Source organism: Zea mays, chromosome 8 (assembly GCF_902167145.1).
Source record: "Zea mays cultivar B73 chromosome 8, Zm-B73-REFERENCE-NAM-5.0, whole genome shotgun sequence".
NCBI lineage: Eukaryota > Viridiplantae > Streptophyta > Magnoliopsida > Poales > Poaceae > Zea > Zea mays.
This window is the reverse complement of record NC_050103.1, coordinates 132,038,733-132,055,364: the sequence shown is the minus strand read 5'-3', so window position 1 is coordinate 132,055,364 and position 16,632 is coordinate 132,038,733. Positions and strand designations below refer to the sequence as shown.

General features: G+C 42.9%; 1 protein-coding gene across 4 annotated transcripts; it reads right to left on the bottom strand.

The window, feature by feature from the left end:
• Positions 1 to 1,504: 1,504 nt before the first annotated feature.
• Positions 1,505 to 9,328, bottom strand: LOC100192041 (transducin family protein / WD-40 repeat family protein). Of its 4 annotated transcripts, none has more exons than XM_008656046.3 (10): positions 9,096 to 9,328; positions 8,567 to 9,017; positions 8,307 to 8,426; positions 7,038 to 7,115; positions 6,741 to 6,914; positions 4,240 to 4,317; positions 3,669 to 3,841; positions 3,248 to 3,403; positions 2,842 to 2,902; positions 1,505 to 1,993 (listed from the first exon to the last, which is right to left on the bottom strand). In XM_008656046.3, exons 2-10 carry the CDS (start codon positions 8,936 to 8,938, stop codon positions 1,775 to 1,777), a joined length of 1,431 nt encoding a protein of 476 aa, XP_008654268.1. In that variant the 5' UTR covers positions 8,939 to 9,017; positions 9,096 to 9,328; the 3' UTR covers positions 1,505 to 1,774. The 4 variants fall into 4 exon arrangements, 3 of the variants coding, with proteins under 3 accessions (XP_008654268.1, XP_008654269.1, NP_001130936.1); XM_008656047.4 differs by having other exon boundaries at positions 8,567 to 8,997; positions 9,096 to 9,326; XR_004851730.1 differs by having other exon boundaries at positions 1,520 to 1,993; positions 3,669 to 3,721; positions 3,802 to 3,841; positions 8,567 to 9,325.
• Positions 9,329 to 16,632: the final 7,304 nt, after the last annotated feature.

The following is a 16,632-nucleotide window of genomic DNA, read 5'->3' as shown; positions in this document are numbered from 1 at the left end:
AAAAACTTACTTCCACACTCGCGATGTCCTTTTGGTCTGTTTTTTATTCAGAGGGCTTTACCTCAGATGGTGTCGGTGTTTGTGACCTGACTGCGCACCACTGGATTATCCACGTGATGCTTTTGGGTAGGATGACGTCTTTGCTTGTGACTTGATGGTACGTGCAGGAGCACATCGATGATGCACAACAGTTTATATTGGTTTAGGCCACTTTGGAAGCTAAGCCATCACTATTCCTTGTATTTCACCCTTCAAACCTTCAACAAACTGAGATCTCAAAAAGGTGTCATCCAGTTGGTGGTTGTGCACCACAGCAACATATCTAGCTTATTCAAACTCCTTGATGTACTCCTCTACTCCCCTTCTCTGCCTTATACCCAACAATCTCCTCATGGCTCTAGGATATTCCTTGGCCCCAAACTTCTCTAACACTGCTCTGGACAAGGTTCTCTAGTATCCTACTCCTCCCTTCAACCTATACACTTGCAGCCACCCCCTTCATAGCTTCGGGCACCCTATACATCCTAAAATAATCTTCACATTTGGTCAACCAAATTCCTGGTTCCACCCCATCAAACCTTGGGAACATCATCTTCGGTATATGCATATGCATGGCATCTCTCTCAAACCCCTAGGGTTCCCCATGATCATGGTTCCTTCGATCACCTTGATTTTGCTCTCTCCTCCCACCCGCAGGTTCCCTCAACTCCTCCTCACTCCTCGGCATGCCTCTCCGTGTTCTCCGCCATAGCCTCTAGCCTGATCCTTGCCAATTCCGTACCATTTGCCTCCACTTGCCTGGACAGCCGATCACGCTCTTCTGAGGCCTGTCTCACCACTTCTGCAGTCAATTCAAATTGACCCAGAAGCTGTCGTTGTACCCCTCCCATCTTCTGCACTTTCACCGTGAGCGTCTCGATGGTAGCCATCATCTTTTCCCACCTTGCTTCGTTCTGCTTTGACTCCATCTCCAAGGATTCTAACACAAAGTGTGTCCCACCAACAGCTTGGTGGTGGGTGCCGTGTTGCCTTCTCTTCTTCTCAACAGTTTGGCCAACTCATCGATCACCGTCGAGGATGAATGGCTCTGATACCACTATCATGTCCCTTGGCCACTAGGAGGATCTCGTCGCAGATCTCCGATGACGTGAGGAATCCGACGAGGGCGTAGCATACTCATGCCACACAAGAACAGATAAGTGGAGTAGTTTGTTTCTGATTTATTCAATACTTGAATCCTCCTTTTCCATATTACAAGTATTTATAGATCTCATACTGGACCGGGACTAAGATCCCCTAATCATATAGCTCAAGAACAAATCACAGATACACTAATCTTGGCCCAAAGTACTGGCTTGACAGCTACTGACAGCTACTAGGAACACTTAGTCACCTGTGGTCGTGACAGATAAATACCGCCATTAATAGATGAACAGCCGTGGATGCGGTACATTGTCCCATAGTGAGTGAGATGAATGGATAATTTCTGAATCCAACAACGGTGTATTCCAATCCAATCAAAATTCGAAAAAGTATTTATAAAGTTTTTAAAAACAAGGAAAGAGGATCTTGTCTGTTTCTATAAATTCCATAGGATTTATAAAGTCGCTTCGATCTCATGTGTTCTTTCTGTATCCCTACATATTATTTATCGTAAGGCTATACAACCACATGAGCCAAACGGCACTGTACATGCTGCTCAGTTGTAATTCCCAAACAACAAAGCAAAGTACATGCTCACTACCATTTGGTGTTAACCACTTTGCAGACATCTCTACATCACCAAGGGATCGCCGTATCTCCGGTAGTAAGGGCTTCCTCTCATCTCGTCGGCGACGAGCACCGAATGGTCGTCGTCGTCGCCCGAGGCCTCCCACCGGGCAACGAAGCCGTCCCAGGAGGAGCTGACGAGCGTTGGGTAGTATGGATGCCAGGTGCAGTCTCTGATGATGGAGCCATGCCACGAAAGCCTCTTGACAGCCTCCCCGGTTACCTGCGAGAGCAGCAAGTTCAGCCGGTTCAGAGCAAGGACGCAGGACAAACCAAGTATTTATATTTATGCTGAAAGATCAAACGTGTCAATGCACATGGGATCTGCAGCTAATGCTGTGTCAACAAGGATCCACATTAGGCTCTGTTAGAGTATCTCCAACAATGCCTCAAACTAGTGTCTCAAATTGAAATATGAGGCTCTATACAGGAAAAACCACTCCAACAGTACCTCATTTTATAAAATTTTGTCAAAAAACTATAGGGCACCCTCTCAAGTGCCTCAAATATACTACACCGTAGTGGGCTGCCCTATAATCTAGATCTGGGGCTTTACTGTTGGAGCGGGGTGTTTTGTTGGTGCCCTAAATTCTATAAAATATACTTATTTTAAATTATAGGGCATTTCTATAGGTCACGTTGTTGGAGATGCTCTTATGTTGCAAGGGATCGAAGAGGATTAAATCACCTTCAATTCCATTTTAATTAGCAAGGGATTTAATTCCCTTCAATCCAGTACTATGGATTGAGGGGATTGTAGGGGTTTCAATACTTAGTAAGTCAAAATCTCTCTCAATCCATATAATCTTCTTCAATCCATATGGATTGAAAATAACCGAACAAGCCCTAAGCGGACAGACCCTTCTGGAAAAAATGGTCGGTTACCAATGGGGACTAACTGGGACCATCATGATACTACTGTTTGTAGCTGATAAATTATAGTTAACACAATGCTGATGTAATGTAACTGGATATCTAAAAACTGGACCAGACTTCAGATTTCAGCAGGCTATCAACCACAGAATTACAATATAAAAAGAGTAATTCAAGGAGAAGATGGAAGCAGCATACCACGTCATAAATATGTACAGACTTGTCACTGGATCCCGTGTATATGTACCTCTGACCCGTGCTGAAACAGAAAGCACAACGATATGAACTGAACATGGAAATTATTCATGTCATCACTGATAATTGTTTTAGATGTATGATCTTAATTATCGACCTCCTTTTTACCTTTTAAGCGCTAAAGCGTAAGGCGAAGCAATGCCTTAATTACATAGATAAATACAAAAATTAGACCAAATATTCATTATATATCACTAATTACAAGCTTAGAAGCAGGTAGCACAACTGCAAGGCCTCCTACTCAAGTTAACGGTCAACTTTCCACTAACAAATGTAACCTTTTGAAAGTATTTCAAAGGAAAATTTCAGTATGCTGGTGACATAAATAAAAATATCTGCTGTTCCTGACCTGTGCACAGGGGAGAAATAGCAACGGATAAGTGTTCGCAGAACTGAATGGCCTCTGTATGTGGCCACAGACTGATCACCTGGATGCTTAAGATTATGAGCTTCTGATGGAAATGGCATCCACCTATAGTCCCAGTCCACTAGACTCACTGGGCGACTGTGAAAACAACAGAATCAAATTCAAAACAATAGAAACTAGACCCGCAAAAAAAGGAAATGGAACTTAAAAGTACATAGCAGGATAATTTTGCTCAAGGCATTGTCCAATTTTTTTATTGCTGCCTGACACTGTCAAAAAAAATCTAGAAGACACTAGGTAGTGTCCTAATAATTTTTAATGTCCTATAGCAAATTTCAGAGAAGCTTAGGGTCCAGTAAAAAAAATATCCTACATAATAAATTGCTATAATGCAAGACCCTACGATCTCACGACGGAAGACATTTTCCTGATGTCCCAAAGTTTGATTCTCTGATCCTTGCAATTGGAGATGAAATAACGCCCATCACCACGGCTATCGATAAATGTAACTCCATCTAAATGACCTGTCAAAATACCTGCTGACTTTTCCCCTGAAAGGCAACGCCTGTCCCACACCTGAGAGTTATAATCCACAAAACATAGTGAGGGAAAAACTCTATACATAGATGATTAATGATGAATGCATGAATGGAACGTCATAAAAAAATATGGATGATCTAATAGGCAATTCACTGAAGTTGTTTTTTGCTGTAGTTCCTCATAATTACCTTCTAGGATCCAGATGGTATGTCTCCATCTGCCTTTTTAATGTATTACAACTTGTTTGCTTCAAGAAGTTTCATAGCCATACAATTACGCAATGTTTTATCTATTGCATATTCAGGTCTAATTATATTTATCATAGTATCATACAGAAAATTTGTGCTAATTGTATGATCTACAGATGAAACAGACGATTCTAATGAAGACCAAGGAAAGCAAAAAGAAATAAGAGACATCCAGACAATACTAACCTTACAGAGACTATCATCACTTCCAGAGTACAACACGTTTCCAGTTTCATCAGCGAAGGTAACAGCATTGACATCAGCCTTAGAGAAACAGTGGAAAGTAAATGATCACAAAAATGATTTTCCTAGCACAACTCGTACAAGAGATAAATATCGATTTACTTCTATCTGCCAGTCCAGTCCTATGACATTAAACCATATCATGAATTTATAGCACCCAACTCAAGCATGGTTGTGTTTTTTCCATCATTAAGCAATATGAGCTTTGTACTTTTCACAAGTTCGAACCACACCATGGAATTAGAAAAAAAAATTGTCTCACAGGAAATCTATTAAATGATTAAGCTGTGGTTGTACAACATTTGCTGATGAAAGGGTTTCCTCGGTTTATCCTTCCCTAGAACACACTCATGCGAGAGCCTCCCACACTGGCTCTATCCCATAATGATCCTGATAGTAGATGATTTGACCAGAAGACTGAATGTCTCCACATAATCTACCTTAAAACCATTTACCACCAGCCTGCTTTATATTTGTTCAGTGTTATATCTGTCTTCCATTTGATTCTATATAGCCACTTGCAGTTAGTGATGGCAACAGGGAATTCCCCGTTGGGGAATAGCTTATCATCCCCGTCCCCGTGGGAATAAATCCCTGACGGGGATCCTCGTGCCCCCCTTAAATTATAATTAGGATGTACGTCCTTTATTATTAACACAAAACATTGTCACATATATATTGTCAGATGTAAAAAAATAATTATGTGTACATCAAAATGAACACATTTGTACAATGAGTAATCTCTTGGCAAGGTAAATATTTATTTTTATCATTAACTATTATATGAAAACATCTTCACGTGCAAGTTTAGCGGTCCCCGCGGGGAACGGGGATGGGGAATACTTCCCCGTCCCCATCTCTATTTACCCGTCGAGTGGAAAAATTTTCCCGTTTACATCCCCGTGGGGGGAGAAACTTCCCCATCCCCATCCTCATCCCCTAATGGAAGAATTCCCAACGGGGAGTCGTAAATCAGGGCCCCATTGTCATCTCTACTTGCAGTTAATAACATTCTTGGTCTCATCAGCAACAACTAGATGTCAAGTGTTATTTCTCATCGCGTATCAAATTTAGCATTCATAGCATTCTTGAGGTTCACCAGTGATGATAAAATAGCCATATTCAGTATGAGTAATTTTTTCATCTTGTAATCTTGTCTGAGGACGCTGATCTATGTAAACAATGGGAACATGACGTCATTGAGGTGATGGAGTTGCAGGTCTTGATGAAACCGAGCACTCTGATGATGCAAGTCATGTGAAGGTTCCACTGCACTGCTTTCTCGCTGCTTGAGGGACCAAAAGCTCGATGCTGCAGCAGCATGGTGATCAGGCGCATTAGAGACATGATTTGTAGAACTTTGAGGTGTTGAGTGGTTTGTACAAGTTCTTCATCATCAACATTCGTCTTTGCAAATGTCAGCTCATATGCAAAAGACTTCATCTTGGTAATGTATTCAGCCATTATCATATTACATTTTCTTGTGGTCAGGGCAATCCGTGTGTTCGCGGTCCGGGCTCATGACTACGACGCGTAGGTCTTTTGCAGTTCTGACCACACCTCATGGGGTGTCTCGTAGATGGCAACCCGACCCATGACTTTCTTGAGTTATGAATGTCATGAATAAGCTAAGGACTTGCTGCTGAAGCGCGACCCATTGGATGTACTCTGGGTTGACATCGTCAATCATCTTGCCATCTTGCTTGACGGAGATCTTGTCGGACGCTACAATCATGCCATCTAGGGAGCCTTGTAGTTGCGCACCTCAGAGCTCATGAATTCAAAGAGCGAAGTTGGTCTTGTTGAGCTTTACAACAATGCTTTGACCTAAGAGAGTCGTCAGTACTACTGAGCTGGATGATGCTACGGAATCTTGTCGTTGATGAGGTCAATGTCGACTTGCTCTAATACCATTGAAGAAACACAACAATCTTTAATTGCTTGCCTTGACCTCTAGGGTCGGTGGGATTGTATATTTGTACAGGCGGGAGCCGCCTATTACAAGAGGAATCCTACTTAGTTACAATATTCCAATCGACTCTAACTCTAAATGAATTGGATGCATGCAATCTTGTTCTGTTTTATCTCTAACCTCTAATTAGAGTTGGTTTCTAATCTAGTCCAAGAGGATCGTGGACAACTAAGGTCGCGGCCTATGTATAGATTCCAATGGCACTAACATTGTATGTCATCATTAGAGAGTACATCCAATTTAGTCTATGAAATTCTTGAGCCACCAGACACTTCTATGCTTCTATGATGAAGCACTGGAATAGAGTAGCTGTCTATATTGGCATTTGTGCATGGTTGATAAAATTAGACACGGCTAACTATTATTTTTTTCCATCTGATGTAGAAAACAAACATAACAATGCATATCAAATAAGATATTGTTCTCCTGCGTTTTTCAAGAAAAAGGTAGTGTTAATCAGATGGTTACATACTTTATGAGCACGGATGCGGGCTGACACTTTATTTGCTGAAAGGTCATAAACATATATTGACTTTTCATTGTTCCCAACAACAACTTCTTTACCATCTTTGGAGAATTTAACAGAAAATATTCCAAAGTCCTCATCCTCATCACCACCGGTTAAATCCAATCCCTCATGAATTTCCTGCAGGACATGGATTACAAGCACATCAGTGACGTTTTAAGAACTCAGCACGAGGATGAAGCTAAACTTTTCCAAGTTTTTAATAGGAGACAACAGATCAAAAAGTTTGGGAATAGAGCATACAGTAATATTAGCATGTGATTCCTTTCCAGCATTCTGAACATTCACAATGTGAACAATAGGTGTCAGACTTGCATAGGCCTGCAAAGTGATCAGATGCACTCGATGAAAACAGGCATGTTCCCCTAAAAAAAGGCATGCAAAACATGAGGCGTGACTTAGTGAAGTTAACAACACACCCTGTATACAAAATAAACCACAAGATAGATCCCTTTCCAGGAAAAAGCAGTGCATAAAATTGATTAAAAACAAACTTTAAAAGGTAAACTAAAATAACTGTAATACACCAGAGCACCAAAGTCGCAGTCCTCTTGGATGCCTACTTTTGACTAATCCAGAATCACCTTATTATGGCAAGAAGAAATAAACATTGGTATCAAGTGCTACTAATAAATTGTTGAATCTTTTTCAAATAGAAATATTGATAATTAATAATAACCATCACACCCAGTTATAGTTGCCGCTATAGCATAGAACCTCCTGCACCTAGTGAAGATTCTTACAAAAATGTAAGCAACTGCCGGAATTGCAAATCATAACAACCATATATTAGTAAATTTTGAAGGAATACATACTAGGGATAAATTATTATAGCCAGAGAGACTGTAGGTTTGAAAGAACAAAGGGTATGGACCAGATAAACAGTTAGTCTTTATTTTCTATCATTTCATTAAGAGAAAAAAAGCTACCCTATGTACAAAACTAGTCACACAAACACACCACACCAGAAACATCACAAAGCACTGAGTTAAGACCATGCGTGCGACACTTGAGTTATGTAACGATCGCAAGGACAAGACGCTCTATAAAACCTACGGAAGCTCTGAGCCCCTGCTGCGCATCATAGCTTTCCTTCCTCCTCTGTCTGCACGTGCACGATCAAGAATTCACACGGAGAAGCAATATTGAAGACACAATCATTTCGATGTTGCCATAGCTCCCATGCTATTAGAATTCTCAATGAGTCATTCAATATTAGAAGATTTTTATGACATGTAGGCATCCAGCTAGTATGGCCACTGGCAGCCCTAAACAGTAAACACGCTGAACATGTTGCAAATCAGAAATCCAACTCACAGTCATATATAAAAGCCGTTAAATTTGTGGAAGCTGAAGCCCTGTAATGCTAATACCAAACTTACAGGAATAGTAGCAGGGGCAAAATATGCCTTAGAAGAAGCTTTTGGTGCTCAACTTGCCCCCCAGATAGCAGTAAGAGATCCAGTGCTCAAGATGCTTACAAGGAATTTGCTCAAAAAAAAAGATGCTTACAAGGAATCGTTGGTCAGGTGAGAGAGCAATATCTGAAACCGTCCAGTGCACACTTCTGCAGCTTATATCCTTGTGGATCTTCCACCCTTTCTCGGCGTCGTAGACTCTGATGCGGCTTCCCTTATCGTCACAATTTTTTCACAAAGGAGAATCGTCAGCAACTAAACTACACAACTTCTATGTACCCAACTTCTCATTAGCAGAAGCACAAGAACCAACATCAAACCGTATCAGGCTATCAGCAAAAACCGAGCACCTACCCGAAACCCCGCGATGAGCAACGAGCCATCGGCGGAGAACTGCGAGACGTAGGCCTCGCTTTCCACGTCGTCGACGCCCCACGGCCCCTTGGTGGGGATGTGCTGCCTGCCGAGGTAGGCTCGATCGGCCGCGGAGAACCCGGCGCCGCCCGCGCGGCCGGCCTCCCGCGCCGACACCAGCTCGTACGCCGAGAAGGGCCTCGCCCGGCGGGCGAAGGCGGCGCCGCGAGCCCTGCGGCACGGCTCTGACGTGGCCCTGGTGAGATGGGACATCTCGCCGCACAGCGTGAATGGCTCCACCTCGCGGCCCGCCGCCTTCCGGGACGATTCCCCGCGCGCGCTCCGCCGCGCGCCTCGCATCCTTCCTTGCATGCTCGCCGACACCAGCACGGAGGGATCAGGCCAGTCCAGCAGGATCCCGCGCTGAATCGCTGGAGAAGATGTCCCTCCACTGAAAACACAGCGAAAAAAAACAAGCAATTGCAGAAACTGGCAGCAGATTTTGTCCCCTGGACCAGTGGAACCATACCGGAGATGTCCGAGCTTCTCCCGCTCTCACTGGCACGCCGGACCCATGGCGCGTTGCGCTCGTGTGGCAGGGATCGCAGTCGCGTGGCCCGTCCAGTGACGGATGGCAAGTAGGACGAGCGCGCGGAGCCGCGGGCGCCGTGCAGGCGCCGGCCGTGTTACCCGCGCGTGGCGTGTGGCGTGACGTCAGGCTCCGACGGTGAACCGGCAACCAGGAGTCCAGGACTCGGTGAGCCTGTGACAACTGACAGCAGCATACCATGTATTGAAGGCCGTTGCAGGGCCGGTCCTAGCATATGCATACTAGGGGCGACGAAAACTAAGGTCGTGTTTCTTTCGGATTATAATCTCTCTAAATTATATAATTCAGCTCAAATAATCCAACAAGTAAGCAAACACCTAGATTATAGGTTTAGATTAATAATCTAAAGACCATATTATGATAATCTCATAATCTCCTCAAGAGTAGCTTATTTGAGATTATTTTGGCAAAAGACCCACTATCCATAATTATGTAAATATAAATTACAATATATGTCATTCTTCTTTTCTCACCTTAAATAAACAAACAAGGGTACTGCTGTTTTTATGAATAATCTACATTTGTATAATCTAAACTACCAAACAACTATATGTAGATTATAATATGTCTAGATTATAATATAGATTATATAATTTAGATTATAATCCAGATTATATAATCTATAAGCTGAAACAAACATGCCCTAATTTAGAGGCTTCTATTATATCTCACTCTATATATATTATATATCTAATATATATTTACATATAAAGTTTTTGAAAACATTATTGTTGGTCATAAATTGTTTTTTCAATAATTCTAGTTTTTAAAAAAATTACGGTAGTAGATGGAGCAGTCACTAAGATTCGATAGGCACTAGAGACATTAGGATAACAATTCACCTCTACGACTTTCTCGAAAATTCATGTAGCAGACAATACTCCATTCAAAAATCTCTTATCTTGGCCTTTTACTCACTTGGTGCCCAAGTAAAATAAGAGTTTGGGATAAAAATTTTGACTTTAAAATCCTACATATAATATATCAATGAACAATCATTAGTTCATGAGATTGAAAAATACACACATATAACATATAATATAGGATGCACTCAGGACGTCGCCACGTCGTGTTAGGAGTCCACGATGATTTGTTTTATCTGTGACTGCAATAGGCTCATCGATTTGTTTCTTAGATTTCCAACAAGCTACATCTAGTGAACAGACTATTAAATAGTGTTTGATCCAAAACCAAATACTAAATATCCATAACACACAATATATACTTATACTTAATATATATTTTTTCCCATAACTTCGGAGGCCCTGGGCGGCCGCCCACTCTGCCCACCCCTAGGGCTGGCTTGGGCCGTTGAGGAGCCGGTGACGCTGTGAGGAGCCGGTCAAAATCCCTAGATGGATCTTGATCCGGCCGCCGAGGCGGCGGAGCATGCACTTGAGGATTACAATGAGCAGATGGATGAGATGGCGTTGTTTGGCCATAATGTGGATGTTGTTTCAACATCGACACGGTGGAGCCACAGCCAACACCGACCATGGCCGGGACAGTGACAGGGTCTTCGAGCCCCACTGCGACTGGTAGTGGTAGCACAACTCGTGACACCCGAACGAGGAAGAGGCTACCCACATCCAGAGCAGTGGCGGAGCTCTGTAAAATTAATGCCCCGGGCCACTCTACACATGTAATGATGTACTAGTTCGTTTTTTTTATTTTTCGCGATTTAGTTCAAAAATGAACTAGCGAACAATAAATATGTAAGAACGCGGTAGTAACATTTAAAACAATCCAGTGTAACTATGACAAGGAACAATTACCCATAATAGAAGAGAATCACAGGCACATGGCAACAGACAATCGCTACCCATTGGACAGGGAGGCACTCCGCCTTCGCCTATGAATAAGAAAAGAAAGGGAATCAGGTTGAGAAAGTTATATAGCTTGAGAGAAGATGTAAAGGCAAGGGCGGATTTGCATGGACGGTGGCGCTACTGCAGGGTCGCAGGGAGGCTGGAGGCGGACTGGCGGAGGTCAAACTGGCGGTGGCAGATGCCTGAATTAGAGCCCGCCCGGCCATCTCAAAGGCATGGAGAATGGTAGAGGACTGGAGGTAGGCGGCAGTGCCGCTGGCAACATAGAAAGCGCAGCCGCACAGGTTTGCGAAATAATTGGAAGAGTCTGTGTTCTCATCTGAGGGAGGCCGCCAGCGTCAGGCTCAATCGTTGCAAGCATGTTGTCTTTTAGACCACATTTTTGGACTAAAATGTATTTTGAGCTAGATTTTTTGGCTGAAAAACCCTATATATAAAAGAGAAGTTTTGGGCTGCGGTGGCCCCGGGCCCAAATCCGCCCCTGGTCTAGAGTATGGTCTGACTTCGATGAGGTAACTGGTGTAGACGACAAAGGTAAGAAGGTAAGGGTCTCTGCCATTTGCAAATACTGCAAAACTACCTTGTCTACTAGATCTTCCTCTGGTATGGACATTTGCTTAGGCACCAACAACATTGTAAAGCTAAGATTGAGCATGATCGAGCTGGCATAGTACAGCCAGTCCTTAAATTCAATCCTGATGGGTCTGTGCAACGTTGGGAGTATTCAGCTTCAGTTGCACGAATGGAAATGTGTCGGTTGATAGCTAGAGAAGATTTGCCTTTATGTTTTGCCGAGTCTGATGCTTTTCATGAGTATATCACCCATGCACATAACCCTAGGTTTGTTAGGTCTTCTAGGCAAACAATTGCTAGAGATTTAATTAAACATTACAATGGACGAATGGAGAGTCTAATTGAAACTTTAAAATCCTCATTTTCTTCTGTGGCACTCACTTCTGGTATTTGGTCTGGTAAAGCCAAAGAAGATTACATTAGTGTTGTTGCTCATTATGTGAATTCTGATTGGGGTTTAGAAAAAAGGTTGCTTGGTCTAAGACCTATTGAGTCTGCACATACTAGTTCCAATATTGCTGAACATGTTTCCATGGTTGTAGATGATTATAGCATATCAGATAAAAATTTTGCAATTACATTAGACAATGCTTCATCAAACAAAACTGCCATGTCCCTTCTTCAACCTATGTTCACTGGTTACCTTGACTTTGGTAGCACTAAGCAATTTGACTTAGATGATGGTGAAGATTTGAGGTCTATTTTTTTGCATCAAAGATGTGCATGCCACATTATTAATCTTATTGTTAAATCTGGTTTGAAGCGCATGAAGCCTTATCTTAATGATTTTAGAACTGATATTACTTTCTTGAATGCTTCTAATCAACGTATTGCTGCATATAAAATGGTCTGTTTGAGTCAAGGTGTTCGCCCTCATAAGTTTGGTGTTGACATGGATGTTAGATGGAACTCTACTTACTTGATGCTTAAGCATGTTGTTCCATACAAAAAGCACATTTTCTATCTTTATCCAAAGTAATCATCCATTGAGTTCAGATGGTTCTCCTTTGTTAACAGATGATCATTGGTACATTGCAGATAAGGTGTTGTCTTTTCTTGAACTATTTTATGATTCAACTGTTGCACTGTCTGGTATTTACTACCCCACATCTCCATTAATGTTGCATCATATACTAAAAATTGGTAGACATCTAAATGCTTTTGAGAGTGATCATCTGCTTAGGGGAGCCATTATTCCTATGAAAACCAAGTATCTAAAATATTGGAGGAAAATACCTATTCTTTATGCATTTGCTTTCATTTTGGATCCAAGAGCAAAGATGAGGGGGTTTCATAAACTTCTTCTACGGTTGGCTAGTCTAACTGGTACTAATTACTCTAGATTTCCATAATCTATTCATGCTAAGTTAACAAAGACATTTCAATTGTATGAATGCAAGTATGGTGACACACTCTTGCGTGGACAACATGTACTAGCAAGTGGTAGTGAGTCTAAGGCAAAAGAGGCATGGGATGATATTTATGGGATGATGATATTGTGGGTGGACATCATGTACTAGGAAGTAGTTCTACTCCTATTGCATCTACCGCAGCATCCATCTCTGAACTGTCTTCTTACCTAGACAGTGATACTGTCACCCAATTTAGTGCAGACTTCAACATTCTTAACTGGTGGCAGAGGCATAAGCTTACTTATCTTATTCTTGCTCTTCTTGCTAAAGATGTTTTGACTGTTCCTGCTTCCACCATATCTTCAGAATCTACCTTTAGTCTTGATAGCAGGGTGCTCGAGGAGCGACGATGACGACTAACAACAGATATGGTTGAGGTCTTATCCTGTATTAAGGATTGGGAGCTAGCTAACAAGCATATGCAGAATACTGTCGAAAACGATACGAAGGAACTTGAAGCAACCTATGAGAACATGTACCTTGATGTTGAAGACAGAGACAAGGACAAAGATAAAGAATCAAGACCTGGAAGAAGTTGAGTTTGTAGCTGTCTCTGCCAGGCTGTCCATTTTCATTGTGGCTGTTTACTTCATTGTGGTTGTTTACTTATCTATTGATGTAATAAACTACTCTAAACACTTGAACATTTAGGAGATGGTTGTACTCTTTTCCTTCCTAGGGTTTTCTCACGAGGTGTGAGTTTTTACCTAGGAAGGTTTTTAATGAGGCAGCATTGCACTAACAGCTCCAATAATATTCCACTTAACTTTCTATTTGAGTTGGTATGTGCATGTGTGTATTTGTGAATTACTGCCCACATTATGTGTGTAATCGTAGCTCTGAATTGTTGTACAATTTTTTCAGATTTTAGTTGTTTATGTTTTGTATGTATCCAGGTTCATGGGCGGCCCGGCCAGTTAGCCCATTAGGCTAAAAGCCCGACATTGCCCGTTTAAGGGTAGGCATGCCGTGCTTGGGCACTGTTTGGAGCCTGTGGGCGGGCACGGTCCGGCCCGTCTACGTAAACGTGCCAGGCTAGCCCAGTTACTGTTTGTGTCGGGCCAAAACGGGCCCGTGCCGGGTTAGCCCGGCATGCCCATTTGGACATGTATACCACCGACGCCCATTGTTCCCACCATCGATCGACGTCCAGGCGTGGTCGATGCTCTTCACCGGAACCGGTGGAGCGCGCGCGAGAGAGTAATCGATCATGGGAGTCTTCGTGATCACCAGAATTGTTCACCGACAAAAGAAGAGCTTAACGGTCGCGGCGCGCCATAATCCGCCCCCCAACTCAGCATGTTGGCCGGTAAGTCCATCTTTGATCGCTTTGTCACAATGGTAGTCCCTTTTTGCGGTTAGTCGGGCTCGGATTAAGGCTCGGGATGAAGGACCGGAGGTCTCCGACTATTCGCGCTGCTGCAGGAGCTCCGCTCCGCCGAGCCTGGAATAGATAAAGAGGAGACGAGAAAGGGATCACGCTCGGCAACCGTTTGATCTTCAACAAACGGTCGAGATTAGAAGAAGATAACGCTTCGTCCGTAGCCATGTCTTGGTCGTTGATATGTGATCCGAGGGGCTGAGACTGGGTACTGATTCACTTTTAAATCTGCACCACAAAATGTTGATCCAACGGTCGATATTGATTCATACCCCTTCGGTACGACCGGTTTGCTAAAGAGACCCTGAAACTTTATGAAATAAACCTATCGTCCATCCAGAGCAATAGAAATAATAGTTAAGCCCTTGGATGTCACAAATAGATCCCTGGAATTTTTGTAGTTAAGCCCCTGGAATTGATATTTTGGTATAAAATTAATATAAAGATTTAGATAAATCATAACTTTCATGTTTTAGCCCCGATTTGATCCGTTCAGGTTGTGTTAGCTTTGTATTAATATTACCTACATGTTAACCACATTTGTTTTAGTATTTTCAAAAGTAATTAAATATTTGTTTATCAGATTGACTTTTCTAATCTATGTTTATGTGACATTTTAAATTGACTAAAAGATGATTTAGTTATAACCAAAAATAAAATTTAATAAAGTAAGTAATATCTTTGCTCACATAATTTATATTAATCAACATGAAATATGGTTTTATTGTTTAAACACCTAAGAACTTTAGAAAATCGTACCGTTTCAACCGTAACTCTGTTTTTGGTAATTCTCGAACCTACGCTCTCGTAGCAGCGCGTAGAATATTTTTACGCTATTTGTTCTCATGTTTGGTGTACTATTATTTTTATACGATTCTTGTCTATTTGTATGCATTGCTACGAATAGCGGTGAGGTCACGGGAATCTTAAGACTAACTTGGTACCTAGGATCTCAAGTCTAAGGCAAGTTGTGCTCTTGATCACTTTTCTCTGTACCTAATAATGTTCTTGTTAATCACTGTGACGTGCTCAGGTTAATTTGATGGAACCCAATAGGTTTTCCTAGCTTTTATTATACCACACCTTGCAAACAAATAAACTTTTGGGTAGTATCTGCTATTGATCTACCTGGTTTTGGGAAATTAATGTTATATTATACTCATGTTCCAATTATGTTGTTTTTTTAATTATTGTTCATGATAAGATCATTATTTTAATTGGAAAATGGAGCGACCACCTGGGAAAACAGTGCTACCACAAGGGTAGAATGGGACGCCCTTGGCCAAGTAATTAGGAAAGCTAGGGAGAGATTACCTTATCCGGAAGGGCAAGCGGGGAGGCATCGTTGTAGAGTATAGGGAGGTTCTCGGGTCGAACTGACGCGATGGCATTTCAGACGAGGGATTCCTATGTTTCCTTCTTGAAACCGTAGTGGGTTTTCTTGAACTAGTGGAACTTTGGAAAGGCCACACATTGGATCCCTGGCCATTCACCTTGGAAGTGTTTAAGGGTCTAGCTAACCCTGGCTAATCGAGAAACACGTCTTCTAGGTAAAGATGTGCAGCGTCTGCAGAGTGTAAAACCGGTATATCAGTCGTGCTCACGGTCATGAGCGGCTCGTACCCTCACATGAATAATTTATGGAACTAAACTTAATTTGTCATATGTATTGCTGTCAGGGACCATAATTAGGGGTACCCTCAAGGCTCCTAATTCTCAGCTGGTAACCCCCATCAGCATAAAGCTGCAAAGGCCTGATGGGTGCGATCAAGTCAGGGATCAGTCCATTCGAGGGGCTCGATCATGCCTCGCCCGAGCCTAGCCTCGGACAAGGGCAGCCGACCCCGGAGGATCTCCGCCTCGCCCGAGGCCCCCCTCCAGCGGCGAACACGTTCCCGACTCGCCCGAGGCCCTGTCTTCGCCAAGAAGCAACCCCGACCAAATCGCAGGAGCATTTAATGCAAGGGTGGCCTGACACCTTTATCCTGACGCGCGCCCCTCAGCTGACAGAGCCGAAGTGACCGCCGTCACTTCGCCGCTCCACTAACCGGTCTGACAGAAAGACAGCGCCGCCTGCGCCGCTCCGACTGCGGTGCCACTTGACAGAGTGAGGCTGACAGGCAGTCAGGCCCGGCCGCACACCATAGGAAACTCCGCTCCGCCCGACCCAGGGCTCGGACTCGGGCTAAGCCCCGGAAGACGGCGAACTCCGCTCCGCCCGACCCAGGGCTCGGACTTGGGCTAAGCCCCGGAAGACGGCG